Below are 16,535 nucleotides of genomic sequence, written 5' to 3' on the forward strand. Positions count from 1 at the left end.
GCCCATGCCTAATTGCATAAATAATGTTTTTTTCTGCTATGTAAGAAAAAGAAAAACAATATGGCAAGGGATATTCAAGGTTTCTACCGATTCAGATTATTCACTAAATATTGCTGCTCCAAATCTAATGGGTAAAATCAATGCAAGGGGATACATTTAAAATTCTCACTTTACCACCTTGTCTAAACGCTGGGTGAGCAAGAAACGTCATGGAGTTGGTGACGTTTGCAGTCTTTCAGGCAGCAACCGATCAAGGGAAAGAGCCAGCAGGCAGCAATGAGTGATGGTGGAACACGAAAGTAGTCGAGGCATTTGTGGAAACAGGAAGCAACGAGGGAAAAGCAAAGGATTAAGTCAAGCCGTTCGGGCGTCAGAAGGCACACCTTGTTGAATTTTTTATACCATGAACTATAATCGCAAACAGCTTTTACATTATGGAGGACTTTTGGCGCTCTCCAGTGAACTCGGAAGCAAGTCTACATAGAGCGTTGAGTCGTTCGAATTGACGCACAAATGAAAGACGGTGGGTTTTTTTTAAATAGGGGCTGCTACGCAATCTTGGCGATTATGTTAGCTAGCTAGCAACATGATCTGTTTTCATTTGTTTAGAAAATAACATAGGTCATTTTGAAAGTTTTGATTATCAAGCTAAAAGGAGCGAACCAATGTTTTGCGAATTCCATTCTCATCTCTGCTATAATTAAATCAACATGACTTTCCCCTAAACAAACACTCCTAACCGTTAGCTTCTAGATAGCTAGCTCGCCACTGTCAATAACCAGCTACTGTAGCATGGAGGGAGAGATGCAAGTGTTACCATCGGATCACTGTTGCATAATAACAAATCGGTGTTGTATCTGTAAATCGCATCCATCTCCTCTACCGTGACGCAAAGCGACTTTTGACACCTTCGTTCAGTACGCTGACATAATGGACGTAATTTGATTGACGGATTAAATAAAAGGAATTTCAAGACGAGATGGATTCTAACCCCGTGATAAGTGGTAAGTGTTTACCCTGAATTAATGTAATCTGAATGTAGTCGGGCACAACATTTCCGTGCTAGTCTCGACTGTCATGTATATTTGTTTATGTTCATCTTGTGCTAACTAAAAATAGAAAGGTTTGGCCTACAGTTCATGATCAGACTAGGATGTTGCCAGTGACTAGATTGCTAATATCCATGTGGATATTGAACTAGCCTCTAGCTAAATGCAATGTCGCAACAGGTGTTTTAAAGCATTTTATTATAGTCACAGTAATTTGTAGGCAGTATGTAGTTAGGTTCAGCCATTTAATAATTGCTTTCAAAATCACCAATCTTCATGAACTACAGTACAGGCTGTAGTATAATGATTTACTCACGAGATGCAGTTTGCTCCCCATTCCAAGAACATGAAGGTAAAGCCACACTCTTTCTGTAAGATTAGTTTACTATCAAGAGTGGACCATCATGTAAGCAAGAATTGGTGCATTATTCCAAGGTGCATTGCAGGGTGTATTTTCACACGCAAGTAGCACTTGATTTCTATATAGCCTTGGCCTAACTGTTGTGAGTGGAAACTGTAGGCTAATTTGTATACCAAATCTTCTATGTCAACAAAAACCAAACACTGGAGCAATAGGTCATTATGCAGTACTAAACTATTTATAAGTCATCTCCAAAAATGAAGGGTTAAACTTGATCAAGAAAATGTATGTGTTCAGTACATGAACCATGCTCCCTCTCTTGCCTTACCTCAGCCTAAAGATCACCCATATGGGTACTGCACTTCACAGAATTATTGCCGCTGCCTCCACCACCCCAGTTTATTGAAGGTCTGTACCTGCTATCAACCACAAAAGCAACATCACACAGCTTCCCAGGACTTCTCACACTCAAGGCCCTATTCCCATTATGTCTACCATCCAAACCACAGTCTTACTGGACTACACCATTACACCTCAGTTCTAGGTGTTGTTGTGATTTATGCCTTTGTTTTTCAGTACATTCATTTATTAGACTGGCATTACTCGTCTCATGCTTGTAGCGAAGCTAAAGCCATGATCGATGGCTAATACCACTTCTCAAAATGGAGAGGCCCTTTGTTGCATTGTCCCCCTGAAGGATGGTCATATGGGTGGCCTGAAGCCCCAAAAAATCATAGTTAGCCTAGAAAAGATTGCCTTGGTAATTGTTCTTCTGTCAGTTTTTAATGAATGGAGATTGTATAGACCACATCCTAGTCTAATCTCTATGCACAATGCTGCTGCTTTGTCTTGAGGTCAATGCAGTTCATTCATTCAGGTGTATAAATCATCTCAGACCTTTTCGCCAATGAATAATAATTACCTCTGAGGCAATAATGTTTGTCAGTGAAAACAGATTTACAACAACTCTTTGTCAGTTTCGCTAATATTTATTTGGCCATTTAATGTATGATGCATTGTACACTGGTTAGCTGAACATTACAAAATGTGCACATTGCTCAATTCTTCTATCCCAGCTCTCACCCAGAAACATAGTGACATGTTCAGAGTGAGCCTTAATGAAGCTGGTACTGCTAGACCTATATCCTTCCCTCCTTCACCTGAGCTAAAGGACTTGTAACTTTGTTATTCAAAATCATGTTGACAGTAATGCTGCGTCCTTACACTCTAGTACTAGCCTAACTAGGCTACACTCACATATGTTAATGTTAGACTTTGTTGTTTCCCTCCCCTAGTTACCATTCATGAAAGGCTTTTTACCATGGTGATAGTTTCCAAGGTGTTAGATAGGAGTTACGTAATTGAATAAAAATGGTAATGAGGTTAATTTGCATGCCCAACATGTCCTTCCTTAACTACTAATGCCCTTCCTTTCTTTCCGTGGCCTGTTGTTCGCCACTAGCTCTTCGTTTACTGGCTTTTATTTTGGAATTAGACCTGTCTACCCGCTGTATTGAAATACTACACTACCCACTGTATTGAAATACTACACTACACTACCCACTGTATTGAAATACTACAATACCCACTGTATTGAAATACAAACTACTCACTGTATTGAAATACTACACTACCCGCTGTATTGAAATACTACAATACACTACCCACTGTATTGAAATACTACACTACCCACTGTATTGAAATACTACACTACACTACCCACTGTATTGAAATACTACACTACCCACTCTATTGAAATACTACACTACCCACTGTATTGAAATACTACACTACCCACTCTATTGAAATACTACACTACCCACTGTATTGAAATACTACACTACCCACTCTATTGAAATACTACACTACCCACTGTATTGAAATACTACACTACACTACCCACTGTATTGAAATACTACACTACCCACTCTATTGAAATACTACACTACCCACTGTATTGAAATACTACACTACACTACCCACTGTATTGAAATACTACACTACCCACTCTATTGAAATACTACACTACCCACTCTATTGAAATACTACACTACCCACTGTATTGAAATACTACACTACCCACTCTATTGAAATACTACACTACCCACTGTATTGAAATACTACACTACCCACTGTATTGAAATACTACACTACCCACTGTATTGAAATACTACACTACCCACTCTATTGAAATACTACACTACCCACTCTATTGAAATACTACACTACCCACTGTATTGAAATACTACACTACCCACTGTATTGAAATACTACACTACACTACCCACTGTATTGAAATACTACACTACCCACTCTATTGAAATACTACACTACCCACTCTATTGAAATACTACACTACCCACTGTATTGAAATACTACACTACCCACTCTATTGAAATACTACACTACCCACTCTATTGAAATACTACACTACCCACTGTATTGAAATAGCACACTACCCACTCTATTGAAATAGCACACTACTAATAAAGATGCTCTTTTATGTTAGTAGTGTTTGAACTTAAAATACTGAATGTTGTTAAACCTTAAGGGGAATGGGTAGTCAACATTAAATCCAATAATTAAAATAATCTGTTTCGTACACCATGGTAACAGATCTAAAAAATAAAAATAACAAATCAGTGTCACAAAATATTTTCTGTTTCTAGCAATGTTTCCCACAACACCGGCAGCCATGGCACAAATGAGTAGGCCCTAGGCTAACCTTAATTCAGTTGCTAGCCATGGCACAAATGAGTAGGCCCTCATCTTAACTCCGTAGCTATACTAGATTCTGTATCTAAATGAGGCTGTGAGAGCTCGTTCAGATGTTGTGTCTGTTATGGATCGTTGCTGCGAGGCAGTCTCACTCATGTTTCTGATTTGTTCACCCCTGCAGCCATGGACCCGTCCATCACGCTGTGGCAGTTCCTGCTGCACCTCCTGGAGGACGACAGCCACAGGCACCTCATCTCCTGGACCTCTGGGGACGGGGAGTTCAAGTTGTTGGACGCAGAGGAGGTGGCACGCCTCTGGGGGCTCCGCAAGAACAAGACCAACATGAACTACGATAAACTAAGCAGAGCACTCCGATACTACTATGATAAGGTATCCTTGCTGCTTACTGTTTTGTATGATACTTTTTCAAGTATTTATGAGGTGTTTGATCCACTGAGTGAAGCTATAACATTAATCATATTTGTTGATTTTCTGTCCACAAGCAATGAGCTCAGCATTGTGCTCAGGTGTAAACTCACGCATCAAAGCAGAAAAAGCCATTACAAATCATTTATGTGTAGCTGTAAGCTGGTAGCATCCCAGTAGGTGTAAGTCTACTTCTTTCAGCTAGATATTTTGTTGAGGTAATTGTTTGTGTTTTTTCAGTATGGTTTATTGCAATTGTCTGTTAATTCAGTGTAATCCTTTATAGAATATCATAAAGAAGGTGAGTGGGCAGAAGTTTGTCTACAAGTTTGTGGCCCACCCTGACCCTTCGGCAGTGGACTGTGTCAGAGGCGGTGAGGATGCTCAGCAACAGGAGAATCTTGATGCAGCGGGCCAGACCAAGTCCCCAGGAGGGGGGTCTTCTAACTGCCCCTCCAAGAACCTGCAGACACAGCGTTCCTCTCCAGTCTCTGTCCAGCGCAGCTCTCGCAACGACTACATGAAGTCAGGCCTCTACTCCACCTTCACCATCCAGTCCCTCCAAGCCCCCTGCAGGACCTCTCCACAGCCTATAAAGACTGAGCTGCTGATTCAGGACTCTTCCCCCAGACCCCACAGCGCTGACCGGACGCTGCGGGAGGTGAGGGCCCACGACGAGGACCTCTCCATTTTAACCATGGTCATTACTACTAATTATAATTTAAGTTATTGGTGTTGATGAAATGTCAAATGTGTGATTGAAGTGACTATTGAACGGTTCAGACTACTACAAGTGTTACCTGTCTATCAGGTGTGTCTGGATGGCCAGAGCTCCTCCATGCAGGGCTGTGGCAGCGTGGAGAGCAGCCTGCAGGTCACACTGACTCATCCCTCTCCCTGCGCCACGCCTGCCCTCAGCCCCCAGACACCGTCAGTGTCAACCACAGGCAGCTCGGTAAGACACTCACAAGTCACAATATGTCCTCCTTCTGTCAAAGATTCTGTTGATCCATATGTTAACATTTGTGCTTACAACTCTTTTATACAAAGTGCACCCAAATGCCCTGTTTGAACCATAGTACCCTGTTGATTCAAATGTTGTTCAGGGATTCTGATTCTGGATGCCATGGTGTGCAAATCTAATGTTTCTCTTAAAATGCTGTTTTGAACATCCAGAAGTCTCAGCCACAGAAGACCCAGAACCTAAGCGACCCTCCTCAGATCTATCTGACCAGTGTGTCAGACCCTGGCTCCCTCACTCCTCTGACCCTGACCCCTGTTGGGGCCCCGGGGGAGTGTGTGGTGAACCAGCCTCAGGGCCACCCTGTCTTTGTGGTCATCAAGCCCTCACCTGTGGTGCACTCCAAAGAGCAAAGCCTCCCGTCTGAAGAGGACCTGGTGGAGATCATGAGCTTGGAGGAGAAACATCATGTTGAAGAGGTGAGTGAGAAGAGAACACACAAGATCACATTTCCCATTGTTCCATGGTTTGATTTGGACCTTTCCCCTCTCTTCTAGGTTCCTGAATCTGCATCAGGACCAAGTGAACCTGAAACCCCCCTCTCCATTGATGTCCTCCCACCCTGCGTGGAACCAGTGGGCCAGCCTGTTGGGGAAGGGGAAGAACAGGGCAAAGACGAGGCCCATTTACCAGGCAAGTCATACATTCAACACACATCTCACACAATAGAATGTTCACATATTTGTAGCTCTGCTGTATACTTTAGATGTGTGGTAACTCTTATTATACAACGGGTGGGTCTAATCCAGAATGCTGATTGGTTAAAACCGCATTCCAACCGGTGTCTATTCCACAAGTTACACCCGTGCCAATATGTCATCCAAACACTGGCTTCTCACTTAAACATGACACTGTTCTTATTACTGGGGTTTTATTCCTGTAAAGACAGGTATACCTACTGTTCCCTCATTCTGGCTCCTTTCTCCCACTCAGAACATTCCATGACTCCAGCAGTTGCTCTTCAAGCGGCTACTCTTCCAGCTCGGTCGCCCCAGGAAGTACAACCACCGAAAGCCAAGAAACCCAAAGTCCTAGAACTGCCCTCTTCCTCAACCCTCCTACCCCCTGGTCTGTCACTGGATCAGGTCAATGCAGCCGTCAACAGCCTCCTGGCCCCTGGGAGTGCCACCAACACCCTAACTCCTACAGTGTTCACCTCCCATTCTCTGGTAAGTGACATCTCTGGCCTGGTCAGTGCCACATAAGACGCAAAAACTGTCACTCTTCCTGGGGCTTCATTTAACAAATGTGGGTGTATTAGTGTGTTTTCAACTTTCCAAATGCCTTTCTACCCTCACCAAATTATTATGATACATGATTTATCAAGACCATAATGTATTTCGTTTGATAAGATATTCATGCATTGACTAAAACAGTTTCTGTGTTAAACTGGCTAATAGTCTGACATTTTCTGTCTTTTCTTTCTGTGCTCTGTCCCTTAGACTCCTGTATTACTGACACCCAGCCCTCTCCCCTCCACCATCCACTTCTGGAGCACACTCAGTCCCATTGCTCCTCGGAGCCCGGCCAAGCTCTCCTTTCAGGTATGTCCTTCCTGTTCTGTCCCTGCTGCTGCCTGGCAGAGGGCACTAGAGCAGGCCATCTGGCCATCCTGATCTCATCTACATCACTAACACAAGTATAGAGAGATGGGTTGGATTATAAATGCTTTTACATTTACCTAATGCCATATAATATTGCTCACAACTTACTAGTGCTGAGCGATTATGTCGATAATTTTTCGGTTTTTAAACAATTCCATTTTGTTCGTTTTTCTTCTGTGAGCTCGATGTGCAGTTTCTGTAGAGATAAATCAGATCAAGCCTGAACTGTGTGATGATGTAGGGAGTTGTAGTTTCCAAAAGGCCAATATTCTACATAGTTTAGCGCAGAAAACATGGTAATTAACTACAATGACCATAATCCATTACTCGCCCGCATACTTGTCCGGTCTGTGTGGAGCAGACAGGGAGACTGACTGAGAGAAGAGAGCTTGTGATCGAGAGAGATATAAAGCAGTGCTTTGCGAGCCTGAAAATACATGATCTAAGTCCAGGGCCTCTGATCTTTTCTAGCATGAGCTACTTTTGAAAATGGAAACATTTTTTGGTATATATATAGCTTACAAATAGGCACATTCTTCTCTTCTCGTCTCCTCTACCCTGCAACTCGTCCGCATGTCCTTGGTGTTTTCTGTCAATATACCTGGTAAAATAATGGTTAATAAACAGTATTTGGCATGACAGGCCCCAATAAAATTCTCTTTTGTACATTATTTTCCTGAATTCAGTTTTCTCTGTGAAAAGAAATCCTGGTTTGGTATTTTGTTCTGTTTTTCACTCTCAATATTACAATTATTCATAGAGAAACAACGAAAATTATGTTCCGAGTCCATGTCAATGCTTAAATCACATCAGAAGAACATAATAATATGTATTTCCCCTTTAAGGAGAGGAATGTGTCAGTCTAGCGATGTTTCTGCTGTTAGGACCACTGCTGCAGCAAGGCATGGCACAGTTTGTAAAACAATGGCCACCCAATTGATACAAATAATCATGATATAGTTCTGGCAGGTAGGCCAACTTTGCAGTTAACATTTAATTGATAAGGTTTTGGGGGAAAATCTTTGTCTACTCACATGACGGTTATCATTAGCATCGCTCACTGGCTACATATGGAGTGATAAACAAACATGCGCACCAAATAGACAGACATGGGCAATATTGCTGGAAATGTATTGGCAGATGTTGTTACATTTGGCTTTTTAAGCCAATAGTGGCTAACCAGAGGTGGGATAATGCCAATGTGGCTTTGATTGGATAGTAGCCGGGAGCTTTATGTTTTTGACAGTTTGCGATGGAACACATTTTTAAAATGAATTGCTTAGCGAGCTACTCATAGGTGGGCTGCAAGCTACTGGTAGCTGGGGATCTACCTGTCGGAGACCCCTGATCATAATAGTATGCCTTATTTATTTTGAACATCTATTCAAATAATGATTTAGTGAGACAGCATAGGCACCAGCTCTATAGAGATGAGATGATGACTTGGAATTAAATAAAAAGTTGTCAAATAAAACAAATATTTTATTAAAGTAATGTGAATAAATGATGGTTAATAAGTGAAGCAGTAATGGGCAGTCACTATCATCATGGGACTTTTCTTAATTGTTTTATTCTGTGTTGTTACAGCATTCAACCCACATAATGCATAGTGCATTTAAAGCTGCAATATGAAACTTTTTGGGTGAGCCAACCAAATTCCCATAGAACTGTGAGTTATAGATCTGTCATTCACATTGAAAGCAAGTCTAAGAAGCGGTAGATCTGTTCTATGTGCGCTATTTCTATGCTTCCCGTTCTTAAGTTTCATTTTTGCGTCTTTTACTTTCGGTTTTGTACACCAGCTGGAAATACAATATTTTTCGATAATGGAAATATATTTCACAGCAGTTTAGATGGTATAATGATTCGCTACACCAGGGTTCCCTAACTGGCCCGCGGGTGGTTTTATTTGGCCCCCCAAGCTTTCTGAGCCCCAAAGAAATATATAATAATAATATTTTGGGGGACATAAGAATGTAAAAACACCAGGAAATCAGCTCCAAGTGATTTTTATTTAAGAAATCTGTTCCCGAGTATTCTCACACATAATAGAGAGACATGTGATTGTATACAAATGTAAGCAAGGTTTAAAATGATAATGTTTTAGTCAAACATTATATCTGCTTGGGCTTCTTGCAGTCAATTTGCAGTCTAAAAATGATTTGTAATTATGTTCCGGCAAGAACAAAATCGTCCCGCGGCTGAATGTAGTTGATGATCCCTGCTCTACGCTATGCTTGCTTGTTTTGTCACATAAACTGAAATTAGGCAAACTATTACATTTTTTTGCAACCAGGAAATGGTGGAGCAATTTCTGCATAGTGCATCTTTAATGTATAATTTTTTGGGGTCTAAATCAAAAACGTGATTAATTTTTAAGAATCAAACCGACCTAAAAAAACAACACTAATTGCTCAGCACTACTACTTACCCATGTATATAGGCTGAGGTACATTATCTGCATTAATAGAAAATACTTTAATCTCTCTCTACTGGTTAACAATCATACTACAACATCATCTTACACCATCCCAGTGCTGGACCACAACTTCTAATTTATTACATGGTTGAGCCTTTTAACACACAACAAATGGGGAACAGGAAGTAGATACTCTAGGTTTTACTAATCAGCTGTACTTGATTGTTTTTAGTTCCCCTCCAATGGAAGCAATCATATCCATATCCCTGCCTTGAGTGTGGACGGCCTGTCGACTCCTGTAGTGCTGTCGCCAGGTCCACAGAAACCATGAGGAGAGTCCTGGAGTCCTTCCACAGTCCTGTGGACATTGATTCCCCAGTTCAGCCTATGGGACAGAAGGTACACGCCATGATCAGACCAAGTGCTCCCAGCCAGAGTGCACTCATGAGTGGAGAGCTGGTGTCCGGAGTGCTGTTGAATGATGTTTTAGCAGTTGGAGTCTTCATTCAAAGAACCTCATGACGGGCTAGCCCAGCGGTTCTGGATCAAGTCCAAGAGGTGGTGTTGGCAACTTTGAAACTTAAGAGGGGATACTATTTTTTATTTTTAATTTTTTTGTCTCGACAGATAAGGTATTTTTGGTGCGTCTCTCTTTCTTTGTAGATTCATATTTTTGCCTCAATTTTAACTTGATATATTTTCCTGTTTTATAATATCCCCAATGACAGGGCACTTGACTGTATAGATTCAACTTTGTCCATGAAAGCTTTATGGTAGTGCTTGCCCATTGTTTTACATGCAATTGGTTTCTTATTCTCAAGTACTTTTCAAATGACCAATTACATGAAGAAGAGAGATGGATACCTGTGGTGGTACCATTCAGAGCGTTTTACTCTGAGATGAACTTGGAAGGGATGTTGAGGCTTGATGCAGTTTTTTTTAAGAAGCCAAGTCATTTGAACATTTTATAATCATGGTAAAGAAATGACGCTTACCATTGATAATCTCATGGCTGGATTGGAACTTTTATTCTGGAAAAGTCAACCATTTTTATTTTAACATGAAAACCAGAGAACCAGTGGATGTGTTTTAACGATTCAGATGAATACATTAAAATGTATTGTTTATTTTGATGGAGAATTAGGTGTGATCACATTCTATTGTTATGTGAATTTGATACTCAATCATGTTCACTGTCCATTCCAGGTTTTCCTTTAGGTTTAATTACTTGTTTATTATTTTGATGCCAAGATGGAACATTGGTTCTGGAGTATAATGTGAAACTTGACCAAAGACCAGCAGCATTGATTAAATCCAATGTAATTTTAGAGATGCAGTGGTAGCCTTCATTCATACAAGGGCTATAACACCTTATAATGCTACCAAAATCACACACAGAATCCCCAGTTTACTTTCAAAATGGATTTAGAAAAGACAAGGTTTGTTAACATAAATGTATATAAGCATTATACGGCATGGTTGAAGAGTGAAGACCAACTATAATTTACAACAGATTAGGTTATCATTGAAATATAACTGTTAAGCTTTTGATCAACTTTTATTTAATTGAGTTTTTACTGAGAACAACTTGGTCGATATAGAGATATTTGTCCACTAGCCTTTAAAATAAAAAAACATTACTTTTTTATCAGCATACGATTTGACATTTTGACACAATTATTTACATTTATTCAGACTGCTTATAGCAAAGAGCTTTAAAAGCTTTGTTGGTTGATTAGAAATAGGTGTCCAACAATTATTTTTGTACATTAAAAGAGTATACTTTACTCTTAAGAGTGCATTTTATAAAGTTCTGACTTATGACATTGTTAGCTCAGCTTGCTCCCAGTTAAAGGAGATGCATTATTATCCTTAACAACAGTCCAGCTTCACACCAAATAGCCTTTCCAAATATAATCACTGTATCATCTAATGAAGTAGTGTTGTCCTTCTAGAGTCAGTGAACTACAGTAACTTGTTATTGGCAGGGCTCTTTTGGTCTGTTACTGCACTGGAGTCCACTAGTTGCATTTGGTATTTAATTTGTCATGTTAGTTTGGGATATTTTATATCAAAATTGTAATGTGTATCTAAAAACATAGGAGTGCCTCAAGAATAAGGAATTGAACCAAACTGTTAAAGTGTTTTGGTTGAATCCTCTCCCCAGAATGTAATGTGTCTTTCTCCGATCACTGCTCTGCGACTGTTTGTTTCTCTGTGAGCCTGTCTAACCTCTGGTTATAGTTACAGGTGCCCAGCAGATCCAAGGAAATAGGCTTCATACGATTACTAAGCAACCATTGAAATGATGTCACATCTGCCCACTCAGAAGCACTTAAAAATAATCCTAGTGGATGTTTGGCTATTCTAAGTACCCTCTTCACTCTCTTACCCTACTTCTAGTCAAGTAAAGACTGTTGGCCAGTGGTTTCATGCATAGCACTTTACCTTTAACTCAACATCACAATGTCAAAACCCTCTTTGAGGGACTGACTTTTTTCTACTTCATTCCTGGTCACAATTGGCAACACAATTAGCTAGTATTGGAACAGTGTGTGCCCTCTCATCAAATCAGTTACCCTTCTCTGTTTGGCATTCATACACGTATGACATGTTTTAAAGTCTGTTTGTGATCAGTCACTAACTCCGATGTCATGGTGGTACACTTACCACAAGAATATGCCTTTTTATTATTCATCATGACATGAGGATAAAAGTAATTTCTAACTCTGATCACACTATTGCAACTGAACGGTTAGAAACAACAGTTCTAAATATACATGCAATCTATTCTATGACAATGCTCTTAGCAATGCCTTGTTGGCTAGACTGTCTTTTTGTGCAGAGTGTATTTAACAACAAAATTGTAACATCATGGAAACAAGAAGATAATGAATGCCTCTGTATATTTGAACATCCTACACCCCAGTCTGTAGCTTTATACATCTCAGGCTGTGTTCTGTTCATGATATTGCTGTCTTTTAACAGTTGTGTGCTAAGATTATTCCATTGTATTACATGGGGCTTAAAATGTACTAACCCCCTCTAATTCAAAAACGATAGTTTTGATAGTTTGTGTGTAATACTGTCCCCGTCCTGTAGTTCCAGTACCCTGATGATACTTCTGCCTGTGTATTGCTACAGTACTGGTGATACATTTTTCTGTAACCTAGCATGTTTGTGTTGTGTAGGCAATTGAATGAAATGTGTTTACTATTGACCAGTCACTTTTATGACATGAATGTTGATGGATTTCTCAAATACCTGGCCTATTTCTCAGTTTGACAGCTGGAGGATTTTCCCAGACCCATGGGCTGACAGTTTAAAGCAGATAGAGGAACAGTGATGGGATAGGGATGTCATAGGTCGTGAGGGATAAACGGCAGCATTTTACAGAAGAGAGAGACTGCTACTGAATGCCTTCAGAAGAGAGACTGCTACTGAATGCCTTCAGAAGAGAGACTGCTTCTGAATGCCTCCAGAAGAGAGACTGCTACTGAATGCCTCCAGAAGAGAGACTGCTACTGAAAGATTATGTTTGCTCAGTGTTGGGGCAAAAGCCTTGGATATAGAAGTTGTCCGTTCTGGTCACAAATTAAAACTATTCTTGGAAATACAAGCCTAAGTGATATACCTAAGAATACAGTGTGTTTGTCTGCATATGAATAATTGTCTATACAGAAATGTATTGCTTTTGTAAATGTGTTATTGCAGTTTTATCACGTAGATACAGCGCTCTGCTACGTCTTCTATGATAAGAGGATCTGACTGTTGTGTGCCAGAGTTTGTTATTCTAATGCATTTATGGACATAAGCCTTGTAATGTGCTGTAAATATGTTCTAAATGAGTTCATATTGAAGCTATTTTCAGATATGGATAACATGAAAATATTCACTTGATCCTCTGTTCATCCCAGTTTTCAGATGGCTCATGACCCAGACGTCAGTTCAACATCTAGGTTCGATTTACATTTGGTTGAGTTGTCAACTAGTGTGAATTCAACAAAAACAAATCACCATGTCATTGGATGTTGGGATAAAAGAAAAGAAAAGGAAATGTTGATGACTTTTTGCAAATCCAATCAGTTTTTCACGTTGATTTAACGTCCTCACAATGACTTGGAAACAATGTTGATTCAACCAGTTTTTTCCCAGTGAAGAGGAGGTTGTTGGTCATGTGCTTGTCTTTAACAAACTGGCCCTCTTTGTCCCAGTCCCATAGTCTACACATTTTTGCATTTTGCTGTCTCGAATCTCCTGAAAACTGTACGGAAATCAGTTTTTAACGCAAAGCAAGTTTAGCTGAACTAATAAACTATGATATCTATCAAATGTAAATTGGATATAAACACACCAGGCCATTCTGAACCATCTTGAGACTGTTAATAATATACAGCATGTATGAATTTAATCATTATTTTTAGACTACAATGCAAATGATGTAAGAAATGAATTAGCCAAAGCCTTAAAGTTTAGTTTTTGGACAAATGGAGATGAGGAACATTTGGGTGTTAAATATCCACTTATGCAAGTGAGGGATTTTTTTGAAACGGGTGAGATGCATATTGAGAAGAAAAGCCATTTATTGGAACATATTATCACCTACCAGAAGTGGGAAAAATTGAGCATCTTGAGTTGCTTAGAAGTTCGATAAACTTCAGTTTTTGAGTTCACCACTTCTTTCACCAGCAAAAGATGTATTGATTGTCTTTTTCCATGGAGGGATATTTTACTCTGCTCTTGAGCGCTATAGTCTGAACACCACACAGAGACACATTGTCTTTCATCTCATTGTAACTTAAATGCTACATACAGTACATTGTTTTTAGGTTGTATGAAACTTGCAGTTGTGTTTTCAAACGTTCTGTGGCTCTCAACTCTGACCAGAGATTTGAGCTGCATTTTATTGTCTCTTTTTGAACGTTTCTGAAACATTATGGATCTACAACCTTGACATGTACTATTGTGTGAGAGCTTTGTCATTGTGTACAGTTTTCTATTCAATAATGTTTGGGGAAACCTAAAACACTGTATATATGTTTGTGAAAAATGTCAGATCTCTGGCTGAAATAAGTACCAATGTCTTTGAGGTATTGACTGTTTGTTTCTGTGGCATTTGGGTTTCTGATGTGTGTAGCCTCTTCCCTTCCCCATGGGAGTGATTGTCTCTGGGGGTTTATTTACATTACAGAGGGGAGGGTTTGTTTTTATTTTTTTGGAAATATCCAAATATATTATATTTACTGGAAAGAGAGACAAACTATTTTTATCTACACACTTCACTTTGGTTGTGTAAATGTTAATAGATATTATTCTTGTTTTCTAAAAACAGATCTAGAACTAATATTAGGAGTTAATAAAATCCTATTTCGTTCTGTACATGGTTTTGTTCTTCCTTTCTTTGAAATCACGTTGATGTTGTCTGTTTCTCTGAAGTGTATTGCAGTTGAAGTATACTTCAAAAGGTTTAGCTTAAATGATGCACAATGGTAAAAGGTGTGTGGAGTGACAGTCAAACAAGTATGCCAACACTAAAACTACACTCAACCAAACAGAATATGATCATTTTCATCAGCATGTAGGTTTCTACTTTCTGAAATAACAGAAACCAATAATGCCCCAGTTGGGAGATATTCTTGATACCAAAACTTTACAACAAATGAAAAACCTCTCTGAATATCAAAATGCAGCCTCTTAATTTAGAAACCAACCACCATCATCCTTCCTGTTTTTGGTTGTGATAGCATTAGTTGCAACCTGTGTAATATACAGTACTATATCCCCCAGAAAATATTCCAAAAGCACTCTCCGAAGGAGCTTCCATCGCCGGTGTCACCATCCCTCTGGGGAGAGCGTCCTCCAGGGTACCAGGTATTCATTAAAAGTGGAAAGGAAGCAGAGGCACAGCAGAACTTCCACACAATGTACTGATTAACCAAACCCCAGAACACTCCCAGAAAATATTCTTTGATAACAGTTGGCTGGAAGTTGAGAGGGAATGATGGAAGACTATCTGCTCCATATAGCAGAGGTGGAGAGGCTTTATTACAGAGGAGTTGATTAGGCAAAGAGAGTGAGGCAGACTCCCTGGCCGTCTGTGCAGGCAGGTAAAGAGAGTGCAGCACACTCCCTGGCCGTCTGCAGGCAGGTTGGGAGACGACTGATGCAGATGGTGAGATAGCTGATCCTTGTCATGGATCACAGAGCTGCCAAACGTTTCATTTCACCAAACGGATGGCCTTGTCTGGGCTCTGCTGCTGTTGAATGTTTATTGCTATACGCCCTCTGATCTCTTGGTAATGACACTTTGGCTTGTCATCAAAACTCATTAACTCTTAATTACTCTCTTTGATCATTAGAGAAAAGTCACCTTTATTCGATGAGGTCGCTTTTCATAACGTAGCCTAACCAAGATGACTATCAAACTAAATCACTATATTGACATGTGAGGTGCAACCTATTAAAGGCATTCTTTTATCAAAGTGCATAGGAGTGTGTGAGATGTGAGGGAATTTAGAAGAAGAGCTCTTCCACTCTGTGAAGCACCCACTTGGGGGATGCCTCAGCAGCTCTGGGCGCCAGAAAGCTCACCACACAAAGTTCAGAGTAGTACATAGCCAGTCGTCCTCACTACGAGCCCTCTGCCTCACCACTGCTCTATTCCTCCATCTCACATTCCTCTCATGCTTCAGGCGACTCCTCAAATGATGTTACACCAGAGGACAAAAGAGAGTGGTGGATGAAAGGAGAGGAGAGAGGGCAGAATTCAAACACGTCAACCGTCTGTTGATGAGTCAGCACTATGCTTTGATGCTGGATCAATATCCTGACCTACAGTAAACAATAACAATTATAATACAACAATAACTGTCTCAACTAGGCAGAAATATACATGACGTCACAGATGAAATCATAAAAAGGAAAATATTAATTTTAT

The 16,535-nt window shown here is 40.0% G+C and overlaps 1 protein-coding gene across 3 annotated transcripts; it reads left to right on the forward strand.

The window, feature by feature from the left end:
• The first annotated feature begins 246 nt into the window (after positions 1 to 246).
• On the forward strand, positions 247 to 14,523 carry elk1 (ETS transcription factor ELK1). 3 transcript variants are annotated; one of them, XM_041857073.1, is made up of 9 exons: positions 247 to 1,004; positions 4,310 to 4,518; positions 4,841 to 5,254; positions 5,366 to 5,509; positions 5,731 to 5,994; positions 6,073 to 6,208; positions 6,509 to 6,744; positions 7,018 to 7,119; positions 9,831 to 14,523. In XM_041857073.1, exons 1-9 carry the CDS (start codon positions 980 to 982, stop codon positions 9,927 to 9,929), a joined length of 1,629 nt encoding a protein of 542 aa, XP_041713007.1. In that variant the 5' UTR covers positions 247 to 979; the 3' UTR covers positions 9,930 to 14,523. The 3 variants fall into 3 exon arrangements, with proteins under 3 accessions (XP_041713007.1, XP_041713009.1, XP_041713008.1); XM_041857075.1 differs by having other exon boundaries at positions 4,841 to 5,215; XM_041857074.1 differs by having other exon boundaries at positions 247 to 523.
• The last annotated feature ends 2,012 nt before the right edge of the window (positions 14,524 to 16,535 follow it).

The sequence above is a fragment of the Coregonus clupeaformis genome, chromosome 30 (assembly GCF_020615455.1).
Source record: "Coregonus clupeaformis isolate EN_2021a chromosome 30, ASM2061545v1, whole genome shotgun sequence".
In the NCBI taxonomy this organism is placed as follows: Eukaryota; Metazoa; Chordata; class Actinopteri; order Salmoniformes; family Salmonidae; genus Coregonus; species Coregonus clupeaformis.